Genomic DNA, 16131 nt, shown 5'->3' on the forward strand with positions numbered 1-16131 from the left:
TTCCGGCTTCTGAGGCACTTAAAAAATTTTTTTGCGGTGAGTTTTTGAGTCTTTTACTAGTTGCTCTTCAAATTATTTTTTGGCATGCCTGATTATACTTTTACAGTTGACTTGCAGATTGCCCCCACCTCCAAGAAACCTGGCTGTCTCACCCCCAAAGTAAGGGGACCTGAGTCACCACTCACCAGCTTGACAGAGGGAATCCCCCTCCCACTCAGTCCCCAGAGCACTCACGCCACCCCCCGCCCTCAGCGGGCGTGGCGTACACACCAGCATGGCCCCACCCTCCAGCCTCTACCCCTGGTGCTGGCACAGACTGGGGCGGGAGAGAGAGAGGGCTCCTGCTGAGAGCTGGGCACGTGTGCGCCGGGGAGGTCGGGCAGAGCAAGGCGCCTGGCAGGACCGAGGGCCCCGCAGCGCGCTGCCCGTGCCGAGGGAGCCCAGCGGTGTCTAACGCGAGGCGGCACAGCTCGGCGGGGTGCCGTGGGAGCTAGCGGGGCGATCGCAGAGCCGAGCCCAGAGCGCTGCAGGCACTGCCAGCCGGTGGAAGCGGCCAGTACGGGAGCCACGCGCCGGACAGGGAGCGACATGAAGCGGCTGCTCGTGGCTGTCAGCTTCCTTCTGACTGCAGGTGAGGAGCTGGGCGAGCTGCGCGCGGCGCCGTCCCGCAGGAGAGCGCGAGCGGCGGCTGCGGGCAAAGTTTGTTCCTTGCCCCTCCCCGGAATGGCCCGTGCGCTGGCACCGCAGCAGAGCGCGCCGCGTCCGAGGCCGCCGGGCAGCCCGGAGCCTTCTGCCCACGCGCCCAGTGTCCAGGTGCTGGAGGCCGCGCTTGCATAACGGGCCGGGGCCGGGCTCCCTCTGGCGGGGGAGCCCCTCGCCTTGGCCTCCCTCCAGGAGCCCCCTCCCTAGCCAGCAGGGCCCTGCGGTGCCCGGGAGCCGTTCCGAGCCCCCGCCTGGCTCTGCGGCCGGTGCCCTGCCGGGGCGCCGAGCTTCATTCATCCAGGGGGCGGCCTGGCCCGGGACTGTGACTATAAATACGGTACCCGGCCCCGGGGCTGCCGTATGGAGAGTGTCCGGCAAGTGCGGTGTGGTGCGGTGCCCGGCGCTGTCCTCTCAGGAACGCCGCTCTCTGTCCCGCAGGGTGTTCCATGGCGGCGCCCGGAGCCGGGCTGGAAGTGCTGCGGGGCCCGGGCTTCCACGAGGCAAGGGGTGGTCGGTCCATCGCGCGGCTGCTCCGGAGCGGGCTGGAGGAGGAGCGCGACCCGGACGGCGGCGGGGTCTCGTCGGGGGATTATTTCCTGGAGCTCCCGAGAGGTGCGTGTGTGCAGGGCTCGCCGGGCGCGGGGGACGGGCAGCGGCAGGTGGCCTCCCCTGAGGAGGCAGCCCGCGGGTCCCGATCTGGGGCTGCCCAGAGGCTGGGTGCTCGGATCCAGGGTGAGAGGTTCGAGCCCAGCTCAGGAACAAACGCAGCGGGCTGCTGAAGGGAAATTGATTTAACTCTGGCAGCGCTGAGATCTCCTGGGTAAGGGAGGAAGTGACCCCGGTGTCAGGGGACCCTTTCCCCACTCGGGAGTGTCACAAGTTGCATCTTCTGTGTGATACCATGGCGGAGAGGGGGAAGGAGAGGGAGTGAGTCAGATGCAGCAATATACATAAGCAGGTGCTTAACTTTAAGCATGGCCCATTGGCTTCCAGGGAGCATGCTTAAAGCTAACCACATGCTTTGCTGAGCTGGTATGGCGTTAAGGGGGTGCTTACATGCTGACCTGGCTTGGGACGGGAGATTATTCCTGGGGCTGCTGGTGGGGTGAGGAGCATGGTGTGATTGGCAAGGCTGGGTGGATAGGGAGAAACTTTTGTAACTAGAGCGGGGTTGACTCTGGGGAGAGTTTCTTTTGGGCGCTGAAAGGCAAGGGAGTGTCCCTGGGAGAGGCCAGGAGTGGGGTAAGCCCCAGAGCTGAGGGGGCAGTTTTGTTGTTGATTGATGTGTGCAGAGCCCTGACAGCAGGAATTCAACGAGGGAGGGGAAGCCAGGCCAGAATGTTCCCACGGAAATTCCTGCCTTATTTGCTTTGTGTCGGTTTAGTAGTTCCTTGTCTGTGCTCTTTGCCTTTTCTGTTATCCTGGAGTCCCCAGTGCCCCTGCCGAGACCCAGTGCTGCATTCCCTGTAACACCCAAATCCCCAGTGCTGCATCCCTGTTACCCCTAGTCCCTGGGGACTCTTCCCAGGTCCAGCACGCAGTTCTTTGTCACGTGCAGTCATTCATGGCATGTTTAATGCACAGCCCTCTCCAAAGCAGGAGGAGAGGGAGACTCGGTAGCTAAGGGGTCCTGTAACTGTTCAGTTGTTGAAGTAATGCCCTCTCTCGTGGGAAAGTCCTATAGAACAGAATAGATTCATAGCTTCCTAGGCTAGAAGGGACCATTACGATCAGCCACAGGCCAGAGAACTGCTCCAAAATAATGCCTAGAGCAGATCTTTTAGGAAAACGTCCAGTCTAGATTAGTGAGGGCACTGAGAGGGCTCTGTGGAAATGGCTTTAAAACCCCACACCATTCAATAGAGAAGGAGATCGTTCCATAGGTGTTTTGCACCTCTATGTAGAAATCTATAAAAGATATGGGATTCCCTATTCGCTTCTATAGGATGGTCCCCAGACGCCTACAGAAAGGTTGAGCGCTCTGTATTACATCATCTGGGACGCTCCCCTGTGTGGATCCATCCAGTTGAGATTGCATGCCATCCCTATCTGGAGTGGTCACCACCCGTGAGTCACACCCCACCGCCCACACACTGCTACTCCTCATACCAACCAGGGGTTAGTCACTGAGCTGGGGGCATCTGAGTCCACCTTCACCCTGCTGTGCCTGTCCATTTATGTCTGGTTTCTCTAACATTCTTTGGGCGAAGTTCTGGTCCCATTGAATACAGCGGGAGTGTGGGCGTTAGCTTGGTCGTGACCAGGATTTGACACAGGGACAAATTCAGACCTGGCGTTACCAGTGTAACTCCACTGACATCACTCAGATTGCACACACGCACACCCTCTGCCTGTTACGCTCTGTGGCTTTTCCTCATTTTTGTTCCCTCTCTAGGCTTGTCATGGTTCCTCTCCATCTGTGATTGTGTGCCCATCAGCTTTGCAAAACGAGGCTGATCTATTGCACCACAGGGGTGGAGTCTGGGGAGACTCATCCTCTCTCCCTGTCTGTCCTCACCACAAACCTTTCCTCACTCTCCTCCTTTCCTGTCTCTGCCCACCACTAGCTGTCACAGTTCTCCACACCTCACACCCACGCTCCTTGGGCCACCCTCTCCTCTCCATTTCTCCACATCCTTCTGCTCCTCTTGGGGTGGGTGCATTTCTTCTTTCTGAATGCCAGCAGTGAGCGATTGGAAGGGCAAGAGGTGTCTCGCTCTAGTGTGGGTGAGCTGACAGGCCTCTGATGTGTCAGGTTTGAGAAGAGGATCAGTTGGGAGTGGGACGCTTAGATGTGACCCTAGTACTTCGGGGAGTGGTAGTCACCTGTTCTTGCCTCCTCCACGCTCTCTAGGGCAGCGCTTCTCAGTCGGGGTGGGTCATGGAGAGCAGTCAGAGTGATTGCAAGGGTGAAATTTTATTAAAGTCTAAAGCAGAGAAGATCTGGCTGCCCCTCACACCCTTGCCCTCCGGGGTCAGTGTTCTCTGTCAGCCTCTCGAAGTACACACACAAATGAATCACGTAGGTTGATCATTGCTACCCTTGCTTTATAGGAAAGTAAGCGGATTGTGAAAATATTTGATGAAGGGTGGCTAGCGTGGATGGGTTGAGACACACTGCTCAAAGGGGCCCTCAGTTTTTCTCTGGCCTCGGAGCCCCTCCCTCAAACCCCATCACTCCTGATGCCTCTAGCTGTAGTGTCAGCTGTACCCAGCGGAAGGGAGACGTCCCTGAGCTATCTTGAGGCACTGATCAGTCTGGAACACGCTCTCTGCATGCAGGGGTCTGTGCCATCATTTTCTGCTCTTGGCTTACCCCACACCCTTCCTACTTCTTGTGTCTGTGAGCCAGCCGCTGACCCCTGCTGGCCAGAGCGGAACGACAGGCCTGTGAGATGGCTTCCCTCAAATGACTCTGTCCTGCACCTGCAGAGTTCCATTGATCTCTGATCTGCGGACAAGGGGATAGAGCAGGGGTGGGCAAACTTTTTGGCCCAAGGGCCACATCAGGGTGCGAAACTGTATGGAGGGTCGGGTAGGGAAGGCTGTGCCTCCCCAAACAGCCTGGCCCCTGCCCCCATCCAACCCCTCCCATTTCCTGCCCCCTGGCTGCCCCCCTCAGAACCCCACACCCATCCAAACCCCCCCGCTCCTTATCTCCTGACCGCCCCCTCCCGGGACTCCTGCCCCTAACCACCCCCCGGGACCCCACCTGCTATCTAACTCCCCCTGTTCCCTGTCCCCTGCCCCCCCAGAACCTCTGCCCTATCCAACCGCCCCCTGTTCCCCATCCCCTGACCGCCCCCCCCAGAACCTCCGCCCCATCCAACCGCCCCCTGTCCCCTGACTGCTCCCTGAGATCCCCTGCCCCTTATCGAACCCCCCGGCCCCGTGGCTGCAGGGGAGGGGGAACAGCAGGGGAGGGTCCCGGGGCTAGCTTCCCGGGCCAGGAGCTCGGGGGCTGGGCAGGACCGTCCCGGGGGCCGGATGTGGCCCGTGAGCCGAAGTTTGCCCACCTCTGGAATAGAGGCACAAGGGCCTGGGAGGCAAGCAGGGAGAAGTGAAAGCACCACGGTGCGGTTCTGAGCGTCCTTCCCCTTTCCCTGCGATAGCAACCCTCTGCCCTGCGGGTCACAGTGCCTGCAACAGGGAGATAAGCCAGCAGGACTCCCATCGGACACACGCAGTTCCTGTGCATTTTGTTGTCTCTGTGGTTCTTCGTGAAGTGAGAACTTGCAAAGCTCCTGCAATATCCTGGGTGGCTCCTTCTTCTATTTCTCTGGTCCTGGCGGAGTCTGAGCCTGCCGATATTGCCAGGCCCCCCACACTGTGTGGTACTTGGAGGCCAGATTCTGCTGCCCACCACGGGGTGCTGGAGGATTCAGGCCTTACTCCAAGTGAGGAGGGTATTGGACCCTAGCCCTTAATCATAGAAATGTGGGGCTGGTAGGGACCTCGACAGGTCATCTAGCCCAGCCCTTGTGCTGAGTCAGGACCAAGGAAACCTAGACCATCCTGACCAGTGTTTGCCCAGTCTGTTCTTAAAAACCTCCAGCAATGGGGATTCCACAACGTTCCTTGGTAACTGCTCCAGAGCTTCACTATCCTTAGAATTAGAAAACTGAGGCCTCACCAGTGCTGAGTAGAGTGGGACAGTTCCCTCCCTTTTCTTACATACGACATGCCTGTTAATACACTCCAAAATGATGTTAGTCTTTTGTGCAACTGCATCACACTGTTGACTCATGGTTGCCACATGTCTGGTGTTATCTGGGGCTGTCCCAGTTTCAGTGAGGAATACCACTTCCTCCAGGCCTGGTGTGTGTGTGTGTGTGTGTGTGTGGGCAGGGGGCAACACAGTAGCTTATAACATGTCGGTTTCAAGGCTTGAAAGTTGACATCATGTTGCAGTGTGATGTTTGGATGCAGAGTGGTAATGGCACAAGGTGATGATTCCTTAGCTGTGTCACTGACACCACCATAGAGTGTAAGAGTTCTTCAGGTTTCCCAAGGTTCCCATCTTCTTGTTCCTGAGCCAATGAGGCATGCTGTAGTGCTGTATGCTCCCACTGAAGTCCCTCAGAATTCGTGGTGCTCAGCACCTGGTAGGCTGTTCGCCTGGAGACTGAGAATAGCCAGGATGGCCTGGTGCTTTGGCTGTCATCAGAGTAATTTGCAACCACAGCTGGGGGAGGCATTGTTTGACTTTAAAAATTGTTTCCACTGAAATTCAAAAATGACAGATTTCATGGAACTGTGTCTGTTCACATCAGCTTGTTTTCAGAAAACCTAAATTTGGGGCCTGAACTGACCTGCCAGTGCCCTGTAATACTGCATGTGTCCTGTGTGCAAGCCGTCATTGTAACCACAGGAAAATCAGCCTGATTAGGACTATGAATAGCCTCTTACAAAAGACCAGACTGATCAGAGAAATAAAGGGTAGATAAAGACTCAATTCTTAATCTTCTGTGGTCAGTGGAAACCAGCGTATATAATAGTAACACGTGAGGTATGTACTGTCCTGTTTTTCTCTCTGAATCTGCACTAACTTGTTCCCTTCTTTCCTTTAGCATCTTTATGAATCAGAAATGCGCTGATATTTGTTGAAATCTGCAAAAATGGTGAAACCTCTGGCTGGGGGCAGATAGTCTGTCAGTGGTGCTAGAGCTGAGGCAGATGCCTGACAAAATGCTGTGCTGGATACAGTTGAGTTGACTTGTGTTCTTTTAAAATTGTCTTCCAGTTGCCTTCTTGTCCAAGCCAGAAGGTCTGGTTACTCCAAAAAAAGAAGGGAATGGGAAGAAAAGGAGAAAGGGCAAAGGCAAGGGGAAGAAGAGAGACCCATGTCTGCGAAAGTACAAGGACTTCTGTATTCATGGAGAATGCAAATACATCAGTGAACTGAAAGCTCCATCCTGCATGTAAGTTATTGGCATATCTCTGACCTAGGGAAACCTTAGTCATTGTTCCTTGAATTCTCTAAACCACACACAGGAAATGTGTAGGAGATATTTTTAGTGCATACTCTTAGAGCCCTGCGCAGATACAAAATTTGGATCCACATCCGATCCGTGATCTGCAAACATGGTGAACGATACATCCGCGGATTTGCAGGGCTCCACATACTCTCACTCTGTGAGGATACTCTTCTGTTTTCACATGCTGCTTGGGTTTTTGCATCGCTTTGGCACTCTGTGATCAACCCTGTACTCTGTTCGGTCTTGTTTAAGGCACAGGTCCAGATGTGTGTCACTCTATCACACACATCAGCCTTCCATTAAATTCCCCAGTGGTCTGAATTCAGGGATGCCACGTGAATCTCCGTGGGCCCTGAGTGAGCATGGAGTTTAGCCTTCAGGAAGTCAGTATGACACAACTTCCCTTTGTGGCGTGTTTGTCTATTGCAGGGCACTTGGTAGCCCTTTCCAGTCACACTTTCAGAAGTGGGCGCTCACTTTAGGAATCCAGACTCAGGTGCCTGTAGCCTGTGTTTCAGGAGTGCTGGATCCCCCCAACTCCAGCTGAGGTCAGTAGGAGCTGGGATGTTCTGCATGATGCATCTCTGAAGATCACGCCCTGGGAGCAGGGGGCTGAGCTATCCTGAAAATCTAACCATAGACGTCTCAAGCTGGGCACCCAGCAACAGAGGCACCTGAATTCAGTGTCCGCTCTTGAACATGGCTTTTCCTATCTTCATGGGCCCATCTAATTAATGTGTCCCATGGTGTATTATGCAGGTAGCAGCTCTGGTGATGGCTGGGGCGGGGGTAGAGGAAGAGTCACAGAGAACGGGGAAGCTGGAAGGATCCACTTGGCCCTGGGAGATTCTGACATTGGCAGAGTGACGGAGTATTCTTTCCACACCAAGAACCTATTGTTGAATAATGTCTTCAAAGGACAAAACCGAAAAATGCTTTCGTTCAGCATCAGGCATACGCACCGGCAACTGTCACACAGTCTAGCAGCGAGACCCGCTAGGCCAGGGGTGGGCAAACTTTTTGGCCCGAGGGCCACATCTGAGTATGGAAATTGTATGGCGAGCCATGAATGCTCACAGAATTGGGGTTGGGGTGCAGGAAGGGGTGGGGCCAGAAATTAGGAGTTATGGGTGCAGGAGGGTGCTCTGGGCTGGGACTGAGGGGTTCGGAGGGCAGGAGGAGGATAAGGGCTGGGGCAGGGGGTTGGGGCACGGGAGAGGGATCGGTGTGCTGCCCCTGCAGCTCCCATTGGCTGCAGTTCCTGCCCAATGGGAGCTGCGGGGGCGGCACTTGTGGGGGGCAGCACGGGGAGCCCCCTAGCTGCCCCTACGCGTAGGAGCCGGAGGGGGGACATGTGGCTGCTTCCGGGAGCTGCGGCACGTGCGCACGGAGCGACCCCTGTCCCCACTGCCTGGCTGGAGCGCAGGAGCGGGGCAAGCCTCAGACCCCGCTCCCCAGCGGGAGCTCGAGGGACGGATTAAATCAGCTGGTGGGCCAGATGTGGCCCACGGGCCATAGTTTGCCCACCTTGCACTAGGCCATGGAATAGTTTCTCAAAGGGAAACAGTGGAAGCTGAAAACGAAAGCCCTGGAGAACACACTGTAGGGAAGGTTTTTACAGTGGCCAGCGGGAGATGGGGCTAGACGTGACTGGGTTCTTCCATCTCTGATTCTCTTGGTTAAGCTGATGTATTTGTTGTGAGTGCTGCAAGCAAGTTCTCCCTCTGCATTAGAGTTTATGATCACTTCTGCTTGTCTGGCACTGTCTCACCATGGAGATGAGGTAGATGGTCTTCTCCAGCACAGAGGCCTCTTTCTGAGGAGCTCCCTTCAAGGCCTCCTTGTCCTAGACCATCTAGTGCAGGGCTCTGCTCTTCTTCTGCAGCAGTTTGGGGCTTGGGGGCTGGAAAGGGAAAGTAAATCTCTTCATCCACCTCTTCAAATGTGACAGCCCTGTCTGTTGCACCAGTGCAGTAGTGCAAGCAGAAGGAGAATTTGGTGTTCAGACTCTCTCTGTCCCAGCTCCAAGCAGCCAGGGTTGGAGACAACAGCTTTGAGGGCACTGTGCATGGCAGCCTGCCAGGAACATGTTGAAGCTGCTCCATTATGAGCCATTCCTCTGTTTACCCCCGTGTTGGAGCTGCTTCCCTGAGCTGAATTACTGCTGTTAATTAATCATTCTCTGCCTCTCCTGGGTGCCTTCCTCTGAGGAGCTCAAAGCTCTTTCAGACATGAATGGACTCCCTCTGCTATCACCCTCAGGAAGTAGGGAAGTATCAGTCACCCACTGCACAGGCGGGGGAAGCTAAAGCTGGCGAGAGTTTGTTGCAATGTGGACACTGGCCTGAACCTCGCAGCTCATTTCTTGTCAGACTTCACAGAACACTGATCTGGTGGTGCTCTGTAACCCATCCCCTGAGCTACCACTGCCTGTCCACAGAACTTGCTGAAGATCGCAGAGCCCTGGCTCGCGTCTTGTGCAGCCTTCTGGCATTGGAAACGTGGGGCAGCATGGTTTTTGCGGAGATCAGCGAGTGCTGCCCTGGGAGCCTCTGAGCGTTCTCTGCCCTGAAGCTGCAGCTGAGGGAATTCCTAACGCAGCCTGAGCAGCCGGCTCCTGAAACATGATGCTCGCAGCAGCCGCCAGCACAGAGCAGTCTCTGCTGTCAGGGTCCTAAGCAGCTCACTATCTGGGCTGCTGCAAAGGTCGATGACACCTCTTGCAGGAGAGCAGCAGGTGCTTGGGGGACGGACTCTCTGGACAGTCAGGCACCCGACTGAACTCCTGATGGATCTTGCTGGGGACGCTCTTCCTTAACCAGTGCTTCCTGCGGGGACAAGGCCTTAGGGCAGCGATGGAAGGAGATGTCCGGAGGGAGGGCAAGGGCCAGGGCTGGATTAAGGCTCACCCATCCAGACCTCAGCAGGAGGCAGACTCCACTGTTCAGAAGGCCACATTCCCATGAGCTAGTTTCCCTAGCAGCATTCTTCTGCCTCAGTTCCCCCATCCCTGATGAGAGCAGAAGCTCCGAGGTGGCTCACTAAGGCCACTGCTCTTGCCTTTAACAAGATCTAAAGGAGTCTGAGGTTCTCAGCTGCAGTGGCTGGTATCCAGTAGCCACCCGCTGAGAAATCTGAGGGGTTGTGAGATTCCAGCCTTGCTCTGCTCAGCCAGCATCTTTGGCGGATCCAGGGCTGCTGCTTTGAGTTTCATTGCGACCTTTGCCTGCTGTGGTTGTTGGGAGAACATGTTGATGTAGCACACTATGGTGTTAGCTGAGGGCACTGGCAGCACTTTGTTCTGGAGAGGGCTCGGGGTTTCCTGGAGACCTTCTAGCCCTTCAGCTCCTATGGTTCTTTGCTTTTGGTGTAATGTGAGGATTGGAGGCTGAAGATGACATTGATATATGGCATGTGCTGGATTTAATGGCGCTTGAGCTAAACATGGGACACTTGATCTTGATGTCTGGCATGTGTCCACATGTTTGGCAAGAAGCTCATCCCTCTGATTGGGCCTTGGCAAGGGTCCGGAGCTATGGGGGGGCATGTATATTAGGCTGTTTACGTGATTCTCCTTTGACTCACTGCAAGGGGTGTTTGGGTAATTAGCCTCCTGGCTCTGATGCAGATGTTATTTCTGTTACGTGAATAATTACCTGGCCAGAGGAGAGGTTGGTGGCTCATGGGTCACGAGTGTTGGTTTGCTCCCGTTTGAGAAGTGCGTCTGTGGGAAATATCCCCAGAGGAGGCATTCAAACCTCTTTCATCTCCATTACCAAGCGTGAGGTCAGACCTGTCCTTGGCTTTCTTAAATGGGATTTCCAGGCTCTGAAAATGGGAGCTGAAGAGGTTTGTCCCAGTGCTGAGCTCTAAGTCCCTGACATGCTAATAGAATTCAAGGATCTCTGTGCAGTGGACGATACTTAGTTGAGCTCATATTTTAACGGCCTCCTCTCAGCCTATATCTAACGGGAGCTGGGATGACTCAAGCGTGCCCCAATGACAAAACTCTGATCCTGATGGTCAGGGTGGAGTGATGCCCCTGGTCCCACCCCTTCAGCCTGCCTCCCCACTAATCTCACCCCCTCTTACCTGCTTCTGAGTGCTGGAAGGCATGTGACAGGATCTGGAGGGTTTAGGTGACCTAGTACGGTTCAGGGCAGACAAACAGAACTGGCTGGAGCTGGGAGCCCATCATGCACGGGGCAGCTATTCTGACACTTTTTTTATTTTACATAGCACTGAATGATTTCAGTGTTCTACTCACCCATGAAATGTGGCCAGCTCTGGGGAGGAGCAAGGTAGTTAAAGGGAGCACAGCACGCTGCACGCCAGCAGGGCACTTTGGAGCAAGGTCCCTGAAAATGTCGTGGGATCGCTAATGTCTCCACAGACCCTTAGATTCAAAAGTCTTATGGGGAAGACCCCCATATGACCAGCTGAATGGAGTCCAATATATTCAGGCTGAAGGCTTGAATCCATCCTGCTGGGGATCCAGGCGGTTTAGGAAACCCCGTCCTGATGCTTGGGCCAGTACCCACTCTGGTTCACTGTGGGAAATGCCAGCCCAGTACCCAGCAGCAATGCCAAAGGGTTGGGCAGGGTGCTGGGCTGTACTGGATTTGGGGAGGACAGTAGAGAGCAATAGGTGATATTGGGACCTGTCAGGGACACTGTCCCTGGGAGGAGATGACTGCCCTGGAGAGGGTGCAGCTAAGGTCAGCAATGGCGATGCCGGGCCTGAAGGATCGACGCACTGAGCGAAGGTTCGGGGCCTTGGGCCTTGTCTCACTGGCGAGGAGGAGGCCGTGCTGTGTCCTGAGAGCTAGGAGAGGGTCGGAGATGTTCCGTGACACTTGGGTGGAAGGGGCTGGAGAACAGTTCCGATGATGATTAATACCCAGGGCAAAACTTTGCTCCTAGAGTGCCCCGTTGCTACTGTCTTTTAAACTGTCTTTCCTCTCCCTCCCCCCCCCCCCAAACTAGATGCCAGCCAGGGTACCATGGCGAGCGGTGCCACGGCCTCACTCTCCCCGTGGAAAACCCCTTCACCAGTTATGACCACACCACAGCGTTGGCCGTCGTAGCGGTGGTGCTGTCCTCTCTGTGTCTCATCATCATCGCTGCATTGCTGATGCTCAGGTGATGGGGAATGGGCTGCCACGTGCTGGTCACAAGACCTACCCTGCAACTCGGGGGTGGGAGGGAGGGAGGCTCCCTGTGGTCGCACTGCATGGGATACACCCGCCTGCTCTTAAACCCAGAGCCCTGACCCCAACCTGGGTAAACTGCCCCCGCTGACACCACTGCTGGTATTCCCTGGGGCTCAAGCCCTCTGTGTATGGGAGCAGGGGTCTCCCTGGTTCAGTGGCCGATGGCATTTATAGCCTTGGACCACCTTGCTGTCCAGTTCTCTGTCCTTCTTGTCTTGGGTGTTTTTTTTATGCTTACCATGGGCTGGGTTTGTTCCCAGCTCTGCCCTGGCTTCTGTAGGGAAGATCCAGCAGTCTCAAACCAGCTGGGGGAGAAGCGGGCTGATGGGAAGCAGTTGCTTTCTTTCTCCAGACATCAGAGATATCCAGCCTCCTGCATCTCGCCCCAAGGGAGGGACCGAGATGGAAGGTGTGGCACTGCATCATATGGCCAAGATGAGAACAGTGACAGCCCCAGGCGGCTCCTGTTGCGGCGGGTGGGTTCGTGACCCTGACCAGAGCAGCAGTGGCACGCTGGTGAATGTCTGTCTGCTTGTGTTTGCAGGTGTCACAAAAGAGGAGTTTATGATGTAGAAAACAAAGAGAAAATTAAGTTGGGCATCACCGGAAACCACTGATGGCATCGGGGGGCCTGCAAGGTAACCCTCCAGCATGGGCATTGTGGCATGGCAGCGGCAGCTTCCATCTGCAAGACTGCACACAGCCCTGCTGGGCAGTGACAGGTGCAGCTAGTGGGCATGGAGCTTGATGGGTTCTGCAGACGTTCTGTCACACCGGGCCAATTCTGTTCTCTCATGCAGTCTGACAATGACTAATGTGTCCTTCTCGGATTGAGACTGGGAGCTCAATAGCCTGTGCCTATTACCAGAGCTCCGATAGGGAACAAACCCCATTTCTCTGATTCAGCCCCAAGAGGAGCAAATCCGTGACTTTGCAGTGGGTCTCCCGGCCCTGCCGTTAGCCTAAAGTGAATGGATCACTTTGTACCCATCTCTGGCTTCCCGGCCAAGCCCAATTCTGAATCACCCTGCTGGTTTCCAAAGGCCAACGTTGCCTTGCTCCCCCAGTCCCTCTCTATACTCCCCTATGCTTCCTCCTTTCCAACCCACTCTACTGCTCCGATACCCTGCTCACAGGGTCCCCCACCCACTCCCTCTGCTCTGCCTCTCTGATCTCAGAGCCACATAACTCCCTCGCTCACTCCTCTGGTCATGGCCTCCCCTCTCCGTAATTGGAGGTTGTTTCTTCACTTGTTCCTCTCTGTCTATCTGGGATTCCCTTCCTATGACCCACTGAGTCATCTCCCTTCTTTAAATCTTGCCTTTAAAAAGCCCTTCCTTTTCGCTCCCACGTGTCCTTACCTTATTACTGTATCATTCTTCCATACTCCCTTCCTCAGCCACTGGTGTAGTGGTATTCTTCCAGTGTTGCACTGGCAATCAGAGGCTGTTTCACCCCAGAGGCAGCTGCACTTCAGTGGTGGGCAGGCGCTGGGAAGGGGAAATGCCCCCTCCGCTGGTCCGAATGCTGATATCACACATGCTTCCAGGTTTTTAAATTAGGAAAATGTCATGTCTCCCGGGTGGGTGAATTAATATGTGGAAGGGATTACTAATTAGTGGGTGTCATTCCAGGGGAGACTTTATCAAAAAGGTAAATATAAGTTGTTCGGTCTGATGGCACAACTCACACGGAATCAGTGGGAGCTGTGGGTGATCAGTACCTGTGGAGATGAGCCATATTATTAATACCAACCTGCATCCCTGATCCTGTAAGGTCTGAGAGGCTGCATTGAAGTCAGTGGGAGCTCAGAGTACTCGACATCCAGATGGATGGGACACTGACTCTGGCTTTGATTCAGGAAAGCATTCACGCATGTGCTTGAGTTCCTTTGACCTAGGCATGTTCCTAAGTTTCAGGTATGAGCTTAAGTGTTTTCCTGAATCAATGCGTCAATGTGGGGTGTTCTTTGAGGATCGGCACCCATCGCAAAGCACATAACCTTGCACAAGGCACAAGCCGTGATGTGAAATGACCCAGCCTTGTGTTGTGTTTCAGGATTCAGCAGTGAAGCGATTCTACCTCCACCAAGAAGCCAGTCATAGCAACTTAAGACTCTGTTTATTGGACCTATTGAAAAACCAATGGGAGTGGAAGGGGAGTATCTGTTTTTGGGGGTTGTGTCAGGGAATGACTTCACTGAAACACACATCTCAATGAGCCAACCTGATCTGCTGGAATGAAAGAAGGTGGCAGGCGTCTTCCTGCTTGATGGTTTCCAATAAGCAATGGAATTCCTTGAGGAGTCTCAGCTGAAGGGCTTCTGCTGAGGATGGAAAGCTGGACCTTCGCTTTAGTGCTTTGCTAGGGACTGAAGAGTAACTAAAACCAAACCTGAATTTGGATCCTTCAAATGCACGCTGAGGAACTAACTGTGAAAGACTTCAACTCCGCGGAGACTTACTTTGCGGCTTTATTAGATGGGGGCAGGGGAGGGAAACTATTTAACAAGATATTTTTCATGTTAAATTATATATTTATTTTAGATATACTGTACATAGTATTTATTTAGGGTCTGATCCTGTAGTCTGGAAATCAATGGGAGCTTTACCATGAGTTCAGACAGCAGGATTGGCCCTCACTTTTTAATGTGCAACATAATGGTCTAATAATTAACACTTTGTTACAAATGCTTAGATATTATTTAATGATGGCTGGAAAAGGAATATTTCATGTGGCACTATAAGGGGAAAAATATGGACAGCATGAGCCAAAAACCAGATTTCAATACTTCTGCATGTCCCCTTCTCCCTTCTTGCTGAGAAACAGCAGGCGAGGGGAATCATATGTATGGGGGCAAACTCAGACCTGCTGTAAGTGAGTGCAGCTCCACTGAATCTGACCTATACTGTCCAAACGTTTCTATTATTCGAAATGGTGCTTACTCCAGCCTCTGCAATTGAAAAAAGGGGTGGGTTGATTCAAAATCCAAAGCCTAGGCCAAACACCAAAGGTGCAGGAGACAAACATAGGGGGGAACTATCTCAAGATAGGCTCTACGTGGTCTTTAGGACCCCAAGGAAGTCTTATGGGCTCTCTTTCCTCATGGAAATTCCTGCGTTAGAACAAGTTTGAGTTCTTGTGTGTGTCAAATTTCAGAGGCTGCAGTGAGCGACCTCATGTTGTTACATCCAGTGCTTCCAGAACAGGTTCAGATGTTACAATCAAAATAAAAATAACCCAAACTCACTTGTCTCCTGTTCATTGAGCCCTATGCTGGAAAGCCTCCTGAAAGCAAGGTGATGTATAGACAGTAGCAGGGAGTGTCAAAGCAGAGAGAGCTGGCTGTTTTTCCATGGGAAATTGGCTTTTCTCTAGCCTGTGTGGCTGCACTACACAAGGGCTCATTTTCAGACTGGAGTGCCTAAGTCTGCCCATCCATTTCCACATTTGGGGGCTCATCTTGGCACTAAGCAATATTTGTCTTTCTGTTTTCTAGTCCTGGAAAATATAGTGCCAATCTATAAAAGACAACTGGGGGAATTATAGACCAGTCAGCTTAACTTCAATACCTGGAAAGATAATGGAGCAAATAATGAAGCAATCAATTTGCAAACACTTAGATGATAATAAGGTGATAAGTAACAATCAGCATGGATTTGTCAAGAACAAATCATGTCAAACCAACTTAATAGCTTTCTTTGACAGGATAACAAGACTTGTGGATAGAGGGAAGAGGTAGATGTGGTATATCTTGACTTTAGTAAGGCGTTTGATACTGTCTCGCATGACCTCATAAACAAACTAGGGAAATCCAACCTAGATGGAGCTACTATAAGGTGGGTACATAACTGGTTGGAAAACCGTTTCCAGAGAGTAGTTATCAGTGGTTCACAGTCAAGCTGGAAGGGCATATCAAGGGTACTGCAGAAATCAGTTCCGGGTCCAGTTCTGTTCAATATCTTCATCAATGATTAGATAATGGCATAGAGAGTATACTTAAAGTTTGGAGCGTAAGCTTTCGTGGGTGAATGCCCACTTCATCAGACTTCATTCGTCTGATGAAGTGGGCATTCACCCACGAAAGCTTACGCTCCAATACTTCTGTTAGTCTCAAAGGTGCCACAGGACCCTCTGTTGCTTTTTACAGATTCAGACTAACACGGCTACCCCTCTGATACTTAAAGTTTATAGACGATACCAAGCTGGGAGGGGTTACAAGTGCTTTGGAGGATAGG

The 16131-nt window shown here is 53.2% G+C and overlaps 1 protein-coding gene across 1 annotated transcript; it reads left to right on the plus strand.

Moving 5' to 3' along the window:
- The first annotated feature begins 499 nt into the window (after positions 1-499).
- HBEGF (heparin binding EGF like growth factor) lies at positions 500-15131 on the plus strand. The gene is made up of 6 exons (XM_065409625.1): positions 500-631; positions 1141-1314; positions 6446-6623; positions 11667-11822; positions 12438-12531; positions 13952-15131. Exons 1-5 carry the CDS (start codon positions 589-591, stop codon positions 12508-12510), a joined length of 624 nt encoding a protein of 207 aa, XP_065265697.1. The 5' UTR covers positions 500-588; the 3' UTR covers positions 12511-12531; positions 13952-15131.
- Positions 15132-16131: the final 1000 nt, after the last annotated feature.

This window comes from Emys orbicularis, chromosome 8 (assembly GCF_028017835.1).
Source record: "Emys orbicularis isolate rEmyOrb1 chromosome 8, rEmyOrb1.hap1, whole genome shotgun sequence".
In the NCBI taxonomy this organism is placed as follows: domain Eukaryota; kingdom Metazoa; phylum Chordata; order Testudines; family Emydidae; genus Emys; species Emys orbicularis.

What these genes read in the sequence shown, in the direction of transcription:
- HBEGF (XM_065409625.1), top strand. Translation starts at nt 589, where the DNA reads ATGAAGCGGCTGCTCGTGGCTGTCAGCTTCCTTCTGACTGCAG. An exon ending in TTTCCTGGAGCTCCCGAGAG is followed by an intron (nt 1,315 to 6,445) that starts GTGCGTGTGTGC and finishes ATTGTCTTCCAG; the next exon opens with TTGCCTTCTTGTCCAAGCCA. An exon ending in GCTGCATTGCTGATGCTCAG is followed by an intron (nt 11,823 to 12,437) that starts GTGATGGGGAAT and finishes TTGTGTTTGCAG; the next exon opens with GTGTCACAAAAGAGGAGTTT.